We start from the raw sequence: 12,859 nt of genomic DNA, 5'->3' as shown, positions 1-12,859 counted from the left end.
CCATTTGCCTCTTTGGTAGGCTTGCCTGAGCTCCTTCATTTTCATGCAGCACTGCTGCGGTTCCCTGATACAGCCTCTGTCTATCATGCCCTTGGAAATTTTTTCAAATATATTGGCATTTCATCTTTTGGAATGGAGTTCTGATAGCACAGATTCATCTCCCCATACAGCAATCAGATCCAGTACCTCCCGTTCGATCCATGCTGGAGCTCTTTTGCGATTCTGGGATTGCATGGTCACCTCTGCTGATGAGCTCGCCACGCTGGCTAAACAGGAAATGAAATTCAAAAGTTCCTGGTGCTTTTCCTGTGTATCTGGCTAGTGCCTCTGAGTTGAAAGTGCGGTCCAGAGCGGTCACAATGGAGCACTCTGGGATAGCTCCCGGAGGCCAATACCATCAAATTGCATCTACACTACCCCAAATTCGACCAGGCGATGTCGATTTCAGCACTAATCCCCTCATTGGGGAGGAGTACAGAAATCGATTTTAAGAGCCCTTTAAGTGGACAAAAATGGCTTCGTCGTGTGGACGGGTGCAGGGTTAAATCAATCTAAGGCTGCTAAATTCCACATAAACTCGTAGTGAAGACCAGGGCTAACAACTGTATTCAACAAAAGATTTAGCTGCATATGCGTATAGTAACCTTAAATACAATAGCTTTACTTAGAGTTATTTATGATTATGCTAAAGAGTGGGCCAAAACCTTTGCTGGTGTAAATTTGTCAAGTTCCATTGGTTTCAACAGAGCTTTGCTAATTTACAACTTTTAAAAAGATCTGGCCACATTTGTAAAGATCTTAAAGATCCATTTCAAGATTCCATACACAGCAATGAGACTTCAAATTTACTAGAAAGGTACAATTCGGAACTTGCCCTCTCATTAACTTTGTGCATAATATCAGCTTCATCTGAACCAATGATTTTTTTCGTAAGCTTGAAAGGAAAGAAATTTTGTCCCTCCACGCAGATGGGTGAAGTCGGGAATTTTAAATGCAGCAGCACGGTGGTCAACTCCCCTCTGGAGGGAATGGCAACGTAAAACTATGTCAAGCTGTAGGAGACCTCCGACTGTACTGGCAAGCTGGAAATCCCACCTGCTCTATTTATACTGGTAACTTAACCCAACGGATTTCATCGATAAAGATAAGTTACTGTGTGTTTGCAAGGTGGTACACATGCTTGCTTTTCACATAAACAGTTTTTCCGTTTGTTTATAACAACTTTTACGAAGATAAAATATTAAGTTGTTGAGATTTTGGATGGTGGCAGGGAAATGAAAATCAGGCCCTAAATATGCACTTATGAAGAGAATTCAGCTCAATGGAGGACAATTTTCTTTATATACTGTTGTTCTGAGCAAAAATATGATTTCCGAACTATGCTTACCAGGAAACTGCTTTCAAACATCTTTAAAATAATATTTGTTTACCTTGGAAGACATTTAACAGATGAAAAAGTCTTATAAATTGTGTGAAGAGGATGCATAACAGATTCTGCTTTACTGGTGGAACCAACCATTTGGAAGATGTCATCTGAGCTCACACACAATTAAAATTAAGTATTTTCATATTTAATACTCATATGATCTAAGTGAATATTTGGTCTCAGACTCTGGCTATTAATAACATCCACTATTTACTTACATGAAAAAAATGGGTATATCCATATAACTAAAGATACTGGATATACTGTGAAGGCCATGTGCCTATTCTCCCTTAAAAGTGGGATATTACCCAAGTCTTCAACTTATCATTATTGTGTTATTGCCTTTTCAAAAGAACTTATTTGTCATCCCAAATAATATCACTACAAATTAAAATAAAAGTTGTGTGTAAATAATAGGTACTGTATACAGCAAAGAAAACATTTCTGTAATTTTCTGTACTATAAAGCAATTCTGTTACAATGAATATTGGGGAGGAGGGGGAAATTGTGTACTATAAATTTCAAACATATAAAAGATCTATGAACAGTCATGTACCTGGGAGATTTGACTATGATTTTTTGTCGCTGTTGTTTACGGCAATGCTTGACTTTTTTTTGCACCACTGACAAGGTTTGTTTTCATAAAGTTTGCTAATCAGGTGTTTTTGGTTTTTTTAACAGGAAAATGACATTCTAACCATGCTACAAGATTGACACAAACGTTAAGCTATTTTCAATTACCTGTATTGTTAAAAAAGATGTATATATAAAGGTAACACAGTAGCTGCTTGAGCCTTAGAGTTATATTGCAAAGTCAGGAACCCTACTTGGTCACCCATTTTATCCAGCTGTTTAATAAAATGATTATAATCAGAGTAAATACATTACTTTGATACAATTATCATTCCAATCCAATATACAAATGTTGACAAAAGATTAAAATTACACAGAAAAGGCTATAAAAATGAAGTTACAGATAAAAAAAGCCCATCACTACAAACAATTTTGGGAGACAGAAAGTGATAATAAGTTAGTGATTTTAAAGTATATTTTCACCTTTATCTTACCTGCTAGCTGTTTTTACTGAAATATTTTTCTTGTGTCCTCTCTCAGATCGGTTATCCCGCAGGAGCTGAAGCTACACAAAAAACATTCACAATTGTGTTGGAAACAAAGCCATTTTTTATTTGAAAAAATGTTATCCTAGCTTTGTCATCTTTTTGTGTTTTATTTTTAACAGTAAATTAAGTATTATATATTGGATTTTAACAGCATCACTTATGGCAAGACCACTAGAAATGTTAAAAGTTGGGGATGTAGTGCATTCTTGATAAATTCATGGTCAGTCATTACAGCATTTTAATAAAATTTTGTGAAGACACACGAAGAGTTAAGGTTATAATTACATATCTATTCATTTTAAACCCAACGTTATTTGAACTTTGTAGTTATAGAAAAGACATTTGAAAACAAAGAATTTCAGAGTTCCACAAATCGTTACCCTGACTCGGAACTGTGAAAAGCCTATGATTCTTAAGAAGCATTCATAAATAACTTACACCCTCAAAACTCTATTATGAAAAGGGATAGAGAAGCTCACTTTAAAAGACTTCTCAGATTAGCACTGGTATCTAATAGTTAAGCAATATTTATAAACTCTGCTGAGACCCAAAAAGTTGAAAATTTCAGAGTAACAACAAAAGCTAAATACCCAATCTTCCTAACACTTATCTATTAGCTAGCACTGGTGACTAAAATAATGTAGATTCTAGACCAACCTATTTTTGAAATTTCTCCCAAATAAATACAATGTGAAGACTTTTCCAAAATAAAACTATTTCATTATTCAAAATGCATCTCCCAACTGATATGATACTCCTCAACGTGAGGGTGATATGGCAATGACACATTTAGAAATAGCTGCAAAATAATTACAAAGAAGAAGTGCAAACTAATAGCAAAATAAACTAAAATCATATTTTGAAGGGAACCAAGCCTTCAACAAAGGATACAAAGTATCGAGACAAACTGAACTGAAGACTTAGCTATACAAATGGCTGTGGAGACTTAAGGCAGCACTTCACCGAAGGCAGTCAGAAAAAAATTAGGGGGACACACTTGGGGACTTCACAGTACCACTGCAGAGATGGGCAAGTGCTTCAAATAACCAGGTTAAGAGGGGCAGTCTTTTTGTTGTTGAATAGTTTACCTGCTACATACTTCTGTCTTGACTAGATAATTACATAAGCTCTAATTTAATACTTGTTTACTTCAAAAATTAAATAATTAAACAGAACAATATTATTATACCATACCAGGTAAAACCTATAGTTATACAAGCTGGCCTTCCGTAGGAAAATTTCTGTAAGATGCTGCAAGTATGAATTTTTATTAGTGTTAAACTCATTTTTTTCCTTCTTTTACAGGTTCTGAAGTATAGACACATTGAGGATGACTAGTTTCTGTTTCATGTGATGACATTACATTCACTACATGATTCAGCTACAGTCTGAAACTTATTAATTTACTGGACCCCCAATGCCATCGCCAAAAGTACAAAAGCTTTCATAATTATTTTACAACTCATGAGGTGAAATTATTTTAAAAATGATAAAATAATGTATTTTTGGATAAAGTATTTATTTATTTACCATTACTGGCATTAGTCACTTGCAGGTTTCATGCTGGATGAGAAATCAGCAGCATAACGGATGCTGGGACACCACTTAGCATGGAAACCTGCATGGATAGTCTGCATTTCAGAACCTTCAAAAGTAGTACTAAAGGTACAAGTTAAGTTCATTATCAAGTAATTTGAGACATTAAGGATAACAAATGAATTCTTTAAGTTTAAACTGCAACTCACTAAGTGTTACTTGTTACAGTCTAAATTTGACAACATAAAGCCAGCTTTTAAAAGGCTAGTTTGTTTCTTCCACAAGAAATAAAAGTTTCAAAATGACATGAGGTAAATATCATATAAAGTTGTCTGTGTAGCTGTTAAATGTCAGCCAGCTTACTGTAACATGCATTATAATACTTTCACAATTTACAGCTAAAACTGTAATTCTTTTTTTTTTCATCCTGTCAGGCTTGAGGAAGTAAAATTAGTTGAGAAAGAGTCTGATTTGGAGTTTGAAAGAAGGGGAAGAAAAGCAGATATGCTGATTTAACTCTGATCTATCAAAGCTAGTGGAGTTCAGAATGGTCCTAAAAACATGATGAATTTTTAAAAAAATCTCTTGTATCTTACTGTGTTACTTATTGCTTTCTATGATGCTTAAAATGTATTTGCTACAACTTCAGTTGGTGTAAGTCAGCATAGATCCATTGAAATCAACTGAGCTACATCAATTTGCAGCAGTTTAAGATATGACCCAATGAGTTACTCTAGAGGCTTGATGTACTACTGATGTATTCAGTTACTTTTTCTGAGTGTTTGAAAAGAACTAATATGTTCAAGATACAAAAGAGAAAGGCTTATTTACACAAAGTTCTTGTTCTGTCAATAACTTATTGCTTTGCCATGCATATGACTAAGCATTTTTCAAAGTCTGAAAGGATGGTCATCAGTTAAGCAACACTCCACTATTCAAATGTAAGTGTTTTCTTGTTAAATTCACTGATCTTAAGTATGAGGTAACCAACATACAACTTGTGAGATTCTGTGCAGTTTCCAGGGGAACAGGTGGGCTATGATTGCTTTAAGCTATCTCTGTGCCATCTTGAGCTGGAGCTACTCCCCTGATACAATTTAGACAGCTCTGCACTCCTGTCTAAATTACAGCAGACTCCCTGGGCTGCTCAGCTGGTCATAAAACTATCTGGAATCCCCACAGTCATTGCGGCCCTGCCTCTACACATCCCCAGCATGCCTCCTACACTGAAGCTCATGAGCTTATGTCTGCCTTCTGCAGGTTATGCACCAGGAGAATCCTCATCTGGAAGGATTTAACAGCCCCTTTATATCCATCTGACCCTTTTACCTAGAGTGACAGAGAAGAGTGGGGTGTGGATTTCATTCTGCAAGTCTGTTCTTACACAGTTTAAATTTCTTAAATACTGTGAAAAAATGTCAGGTGTTCTCCATTTTATAGAAGCATTAAGACTACAGTTTCAGAGAAACACAGGCACTATTGTTAATAACAAACTGGTTATCAGGATAAAATATTCTGAAATCTTAAACTGGTAATAAAACTGAACTGGGATGCTTATCTAGTATCATTTGGCAAGCCAGCTTATTAACCAAAAGACCTTTTGAAATACTTAGCTGCTAAGTTTTCTCAGTAGCTTGCAAGGAAACATGGAATTAAGGCTGCTTTGCTTCTTATGTATTAAAATACTGACCCAATAGTTTTGGAGTAGAGACAGTTAAATTCCTTCAAATATATGAAGTAAACTGCTCTTGATCAAAGTGGTTCTTACCTGGCTATGTTCCTTCCTAGCCCCAGGGCTAAACCAGTGGCTGTGGGAGAAAAAGAAAAGAAGAGTTTAGCAATATAACTACCTAAAGCACGTGCTGTCATATGACCAGTTTGTGCGTGCTTTTGGGTATTTTATTGTCCACCAGGAAAATACAGCCTTAGGCTATGCTTTATTTTAATGGGATATTTTATGGAACTCTCAAAGTGTGTTACAGTTTTGATAGGAATGTAAGAATGCACTCGCGCTGCAAATTTCCGCTTCTTAGGCAAACTGAGTACCCATTAGCTTTACATTTAATTATGTTCTATTAAATTAATTTAATTCATAAATGCTAACATTTTACATGTCTTAATCTGCATATTGAAATATATGCTATTAATAACAATTTAATTCTATCCTTGTTACTGAAGTGTAAACTTTTAATTATTAGAGTTTAACAGATCTATAAGCATTGAGGGCTAACTGGTATATGTTAACACATTAGCATTTCACCAATTGAGGCTTGGATTTTAATTCTATTTTCAGTTGTAAGTTGACATAAATTTGATGGTCTCATGTCTCAAAACTGTCACGTAACTTGGCATTACTGACAATCTTTTACTTTACAGAGGCAAACCACTGGAATAGTAGGAGGGCTGCAGGTCATGAATGAAATATAGGATAAGCTAGCACAGTGCTTTCCCACACTGTATTTACTGGGGGTTTTAAACTGGCTTTTACGTACACCAAGATAAGAAACAGGCTGCAGGCCTCCAAATGTGACTACAGTGGCATTACACTGGGATTTAACAGCGGCTGTTGGGGACAAATCTCAGATCTAGGAAGAGGAAGAAAAAGAAGAAGAGCACCTGGAACTACACCCCACCCTTTCCCCACCTCAGTATATTTCCCCTTGATCTTGGGGGAAGGGCAACTGTGATAAATGAAGGGGGGGAGCTTGCTCCCTTTTATAGACACCCAGCCAACCAGCTATCTATAAAGTCCCTCTTGGTGGCTGCTTGCTTTACCTGTAAAGGGTTAAAAAGTCCCCCAGGTAAAGAAAAGGGAGAGGGCACCTGACCAAAAGAGCCATTGGGAAGGCTAGAACTTTTTAAAATTGGGGGAAAAAGCTTTCCCTTTGTGTTCTGTGTTGTTCTCCAGAGAGAGGGGAACAGAGCAAAGTCAGGGCTATGTAAGGTGACCAGATGTCCCGATTTTATAGGGACAGTCCAGATATTTATAGGCGCCTATTACCCCCCATTGCCTGTCCTGATTTTTCACACTTGCTCTCTGGTCACCCTAGGGCTATGACTATGCTGTAAAAAGCTTTTTACCAGGCATGGAACTCATCAGATCATACCTAGAACTACCGAAATATGTAAGTAGATTAGGAAATGTCTAGTAAGATACAATTAGGTTTCTTTCTTTTATTTCCTGTAAGGCTTGTGGACTCCTCTGTGCTAACCTCAGATGCTTTTGTTTGCTTGTAACCTTTGGATGAACCCCCAAGAAAGCTATTTTAGGTGCTTAATTTTTGGAATTATTCTTTTAAAATCTAGCAAAAGCCTAAGTTCCAGATGTATTTTCTTTCTTTTTGTTTTTAATAAAATTTACCTTTTTAAGAACAGGACTGGATTTTTGGTGTCCTAAGAGGTTTGTGCATATGTTGTTAAATTAACTGGTGGCAACAGCTAATTTCCTTTGTTTTATTTCTCACTTCTTCCGGGGTGGGGGTGGGGAGGGTGTAGAGGGGGAGTGAAAGGGCTTGAGGGTACCCCACAGCAAGGAATTCCCAAGTGCGCCTTCCTGGGATCTGAAAAAGGGGGCTGAATTTGGGTGGTGGCAGTGTTTACCAAGCCAAGGTCAGAGAAAAGCTGTAACCTTGGGAGTTTAATACAAGCCTGGAGTGGCCAGTATTAATTTTTAAAATCCTTGCAGGCCCCCACCTTCTGCACTCGAAGTGCCAGAGTGGGGAATCAGCCTTGACAGCAACATAGTTCAATGCATTAAAATAATACATAGAAACACCACCACCCTGTTTGTAAATGTGGTTGTACTGTTCTAGCTGCGAATGGGCAATATCGTATAATCAGAAAGTGTGTGTTTTCAAAATGATCCCTTGAAGTACTCAATCGAAAAGTTCCTCAGGCCATGTTTACTGAAAAACTCCTATTTTTGAACATCTCCATCACCATGCTCAGATTTCTCACATTGCTGCAGTTACTAAATAATGACAGGCCATGCCTTCTCCCTCCAGAAGCTACACAGGACACAAGAAGATTCTTGAAGACTCAAGTCAGTCTACCAGTGGAAGCAGCAGTGTAGGAATCTGTAGAAGGTATTCAGTAATGTTACCAGATATTGGGTGTTGAATCAAACATATTGCTAAAATGCAAACTGTGTCTTTGCAGCATTAAATGGATCACTAACTGAAAAACAATACTAGTTATTTCTAACCCTGTTTATGGGCTTCTAAACAGTGAATAATTTAATGGCTTGGCCACTCTGATTTCTAAAATGGTTAAATTTAATATAGTTTAACAGCTTAACAGTTTTAAACTGAACTTTTTCCAAACCCATCTAGAGCAACCTCAGAACCCCTCTAAAAACAGAACCCCTCTAACGGATTTGCAGGAAGAGTAGTGTCCCTGGAAATTTTTGCACTGTTCTCAAATGCCCTGTTAGTTTGACACTCTGAAAGTACTGAATATGCTGCATACTGTGGGATTGCTCAGGAAGATTGACTATTCTGTAGAAAACCCTGAAAGCCTGTACCATAGCCTCTAGCACAATGGGCCTTGATCATGACTGGTTCATGGACTTTAAAGTCAGAAGGGATCATCATGATCATCTAGTCTGGACTTCCTGTCCATTGCAGGCCACAGAACTTTACCCACCCACTCCTGTAACAGACCTGTAACCTCTGGCTGAGTTACTGAAGTCCTCAAATCATGGCTTAAAGACTTCAAGTTACAAAGAAACCACCATTTACATTAGTTTAAACCTGCAAGTGACCCATGCTCCACGATGCAGAGAAAGGTGAAAAAACCCCCAGGGTGTCTGCCAATCTGACTGGCGGGGAAAATTCCTTACTGACCCCAAATATGGTGATCAAGTGACCATTGTAATATAAATCAATAATACCCTGGCTACTTTTTCTACTTTTATAGTGAAGAGAACAAAAAAGCAGGAACTGGAAAGTGCGAGGCTGAGTTTGCACACTCATATACAGAACAGGTGGGGGGGGGGGCAAGGGTGTGAGAAGAGAGCGAGAGAGAGAGAGAACGCATGCATGCATGAGTTAACATAATAGAAGAAAGGTTACAGCCTTCTCAGCCCAAGCTGTGCAGGAGTCCATGAATGTAAGTTACTTCCATTAATAGTGTAAATCAACAGTGAGGCCCCATATTTAGAGGTAAGAATAACCCTTTCCTGCTAGCATAACTACCAGGAACTGTCGTGTTTACCCAAACACTAAGAGGAGGTTACTTATCTGTAACTGGAGGTTCTTCAAGATGTGTGGTCCCTATCTGTATTTCACTGTGGGGTTACGCATGTGCACTGTGTGCCCAGAGCCGGAGATTTTGAAAATAGTGTCCGTTGGTCCACGCCTGCACTCTGGCTCACCTCATGCCTCTGAACGAGGGGATAAAGGGTGGGACGGACCAACTACTTGATAAGATCTGAAGCAGAGGGGAAGGAGGGCAGGTAGTGGAATATAGATCGGGACCACACATTTCAAAGCACCTCCAGTTACAGGTAAGTAACCACCTTTTCTTCAAGTGATGATCTGTATCATATTCCACTATGAGTAACTGGCAAGCAATATCGAAGTAGGCAGTAGGACTGAGCGGAGTACCACCATCCCAAAAGAGGCATCAGCAGAAGAGTCCTGCACTACGGCATAATGTCTTGCAAATATGTGAATGAAGCCCCACCTCCTGACGAGACGTCATAGTTGTTGCTTGCACTCTAGTGGAATGAGCTCTTACCCGATTGTGGGGGCTGCGGGGCATGATTCGAAAGCTGACGGCAGAGTAGAATGCAGCCAGAGATCCATTTGGAGATTCTCTGGGAGGAGATGGCATGCCTTCTGACTCTTTCTGTTATAGCAATAAACAGTCTCGGGGATTTGTTTTCTGTAGGTAGAAAGCCAAGGCTCACTGAACATCAAGAGAGTGGAGTCTTCGTTCCTCTGTGGAAGGGTGTGATTTTGGGAAGAACGCAGGAAAGTGAATGGATTGGGTTAAGGTGAAATTCCAAAACTACTTTGGGGTGAATTTGGGCTGTAGACCTCAAAGAAACCTAATCCTTATGGAATTATGGAATATAGAAGATCTGCCATCATCACGAATCACAGAATATCAGGGTTGGAAGGGACCTCAGGAGGTCATCTAGTCCAACCCCCTGCTCAAAGCAGGACCAATCCCCAACTAAATCATCCCAGCCAGGGCTTTGTCAAGCCTGACCTTAAAAATATCTAAGGAAGGAGATTCCCCCACCTCCCTAGGTAACGCATTCCAGTGTTTCACCACGCTCCTAGTGAAAAAGTTTTTCCCAATATCCAACCTAAACCTCCCCCACTGCAACTTGAGACCATTACTCCTTGTTCGGTCATCAGCTACCACTGAGAACAGTCTAGATCTATCCTCTTTGGAACCCCCTTTCAGATAGTTGAAAGCAGCTATCAAATCCCCCCTCATTCTTCTCTTCCGCAGACTAAACAATCCCAGTTCCCTCAGCCTCTCCTCAAAAGTCATGCGTTCCAGTCCCTGAATTATTTTTGTTGCCCTCCGCTGGACTCTTTCCAATTTTTCCACATCCTTCTTGTAGCGTGGGGCCCAAAACTGGACACAGTACTCCAGATGAGGCCTCACCAATGTCGAATAGAGGGGAATGATCACGTCCCTCGATCTGCTGGCAATGCCCCTACATATACATCCCAAAATGCCATTGGCCTTCTTGGTAACAAGGGCACACTGTTGTCTCATATCCAGCTTCTTGTCCACTGTAACCCCTAGGTCCTTTTCTGCAGAACTGCTGCCGAGCCATTCGATCCCTAGTCTGTAGCGGTGCATGGGATTCTTCTGTCCTAAGTGCAGGACTCTGCACTTGTCCTTGTTGAGCCTCATCAGATTTCTTTTGGCCCAATCCTCTAATTTGTCTAGGTCCCTCTGTATCCTATCCCTACCCTCCAGCGTATCTACCTCTCCTCCCAGTTTAGTGTCATCTGCAAACTTGCTGAGGGTGCAATCCACACCATCCTCCAGATCATTTATGAAGATATTGAACAAAACCGGCCCCAGGACCGACCCGTGGGGCACTCCACTTGATACCGGCTGCCAACTAGAAATGGAGCCATTGATCACTACCCGTTGAGCCCGACAATCTAGCCAACTTTCTATTCACCTTATAGTCCATTCATCCAGCCCATACTTCTTTAACTTGCTGGCAAGAATACTGTGGGAGACCGTGTCAAAAGCTTTGCTAAAGTCAAGGAACAACACGTCCACCGCTTTCTCCTCATCCACAGAGCCAGTTATCTCGTCATAGAAGGCAATTAGATTAGTCAGGCATGACTTGCCCTTGGTGAATCCATGCTGACTGTTCCTGATCACTTTCCTCTCCTTTAAGTGCTTCAGAATTGATTCCTTGAGGACCTGCTCCATGATTTTTCCAGGGACTGAGGTGAGGCTGACTTGTTCAACTTCAAGTTCACCAACTCTTCTCACTGAGGTAATGGCTACAAGAAAAGTGACCTTCACTAAGAGACATGGAGCAAGTAGCTAAAGGCTCAAACGGAGCATGGAAGCTTATGAGTACTGAGAGAACAAGGTTCAGGTTCCACAGGGGAACGGGGTTCTGAGTAGGTGCGAAAGTTCTTATTAGGACTTTCCAGAATCCATTGATCAGTGGATATGTGAAGACTGAATAGCCCTCAGAAGGTAGATAGTATGTGCTGATCGCCAACAAGTGGACTCACAAAGAGCTGATAGAGAAACCTGGTGTTTTCAGAAATAGGATATAGTCCAAGATGAGAGAAATATCTGTAGTCTCTGGGAGAACACCTCCTTGTTGTGTCCAGGAAGAGAAGCACTTCCATTTAGCTAGGTAACATTTTCTAGTAGAGTCCTTTCTACTATTAGAGAGAATGTCTCATACAACTGTGGAGCATGAATGTTCTAAGGATGATGCCCATCCAAATATCAAGCCCTGAGAAGCGGAGTGGATGTGGATCAGGGTGCCTGCTCTTGCCGTTCCACTGAGTCAGGAGCTTGGGGAACACTAGGAGGATGATTGGTGGTCATGATGAAATGCATAGGAAGTTAGGGAACCAGAACTGTCTGGGCCAGAAGGGGGCAGTCAGGATGAACCTCACTTTGTCCTGCCAGATTTTGCACAGTACTCATGTTGCACAGAACTCATACTGCAGGAGCAGTAGTGGAGGGAAGGCACCGTTGAACTGGTCCAACCAAGTAAGAAGCAGAGTATCATCCTGAGTGGGGTGACCTAGATCTCCTCTGGAGCAATATGTGGTGCATTTCCTGTTTGCTTGAGAAGCAAAAACGATCCCTTGTTGGGGTTCTTATAGATTAAAAATATTGCGTACTACCGAGGGAGGGAGCTCCCACTCTTGTTCAACTATTTAATGGCCTTCTGAGGGAATCTGTAAGCCCATTTTGCTTCATTGGAAGGTAGGTTGATTTGATTGCTGATACACCAATTCCAGAGACTGACTGCTTCTGCGCAGAGGAAGGGGAATCTTGCTCCTTCCCTACTTGTTGATGTTAAAGACCGTCATAATGTTATCTGACATTATAAGGACATGGTGAGCACAGAAGAAAGGACTTGCATGCCTTCTGTACTGCTTGCAACTCCAGGATATTGATGTGCATCCTGGCCTCTCAAGAACATCCAGGTTCCTTGTGCTGTGTGGCTGTTCATGGGGGCTCCCCAACCTAAGAGGGATGCGTCCATAATAATGGTCCTCTTCAGAGAGGAAGGGAGAAAAGGGACACTCATGCATAC

At 40.2% G+C, this 12,859-nt stretch overlaps 1 protein-coding gene across 16 annotated transcripts in view; it reads right to left on the bottom strand.

Moving 5' to 3' along the window:
• The window catches only part of GPATCH2 (G-patch domain containing 2), a 182,915-nt gene that overhangs the window by 38,223 nt on the left and 131,833 nt on the right, over positions 1-12,859 (bottom strand). For 8 of the 16 annotated variants that reach the window (XM_073338880.2, XM_073338892.2, XM_073338877.2 and 5 more), the window contains 2 exons: positions 5,852-5,891; positions 2,494-2,564 (listed from right to left, as the gene is read on the bottom strand). The exons of 3 other annotated variants lie outside the window; for them this stretch is intronic. In XM_073338880.2, the coding sequence (XP_073194981.1) occupies positions 2,494-2,564; positions 5,852-5,891 (111 nt within the window). Of the gene's footprint in view, positions 1-2,493; positions 2,565-5,851; positions 5,892-12,859 lie in introns of those variants that run through there. 5 more of the 16 variants (XM_073338887.1, XM_073338884.1, XM_073338885.1 and 2 more) reach the window with 2 other exon arrangements.

This window comes from Lepidochelys kempii, chromosome 3, assembly GCF_965140285.1.
Source record: "Lepidochelys kempii isolate rLepKem1 chromosome 3, rLepKem1.hap1, whole genome shotgun sequence".
NCBI lineage: Eukaryota > Metazoa > Chordata > Testudines > Cheloniidae > Lepidochelys > Lepidochelys kempii.
Note: the sequence above shows the minus strand (reverse complement) of the source record. Positions and strands in the feature narration are given on the sequence as shown.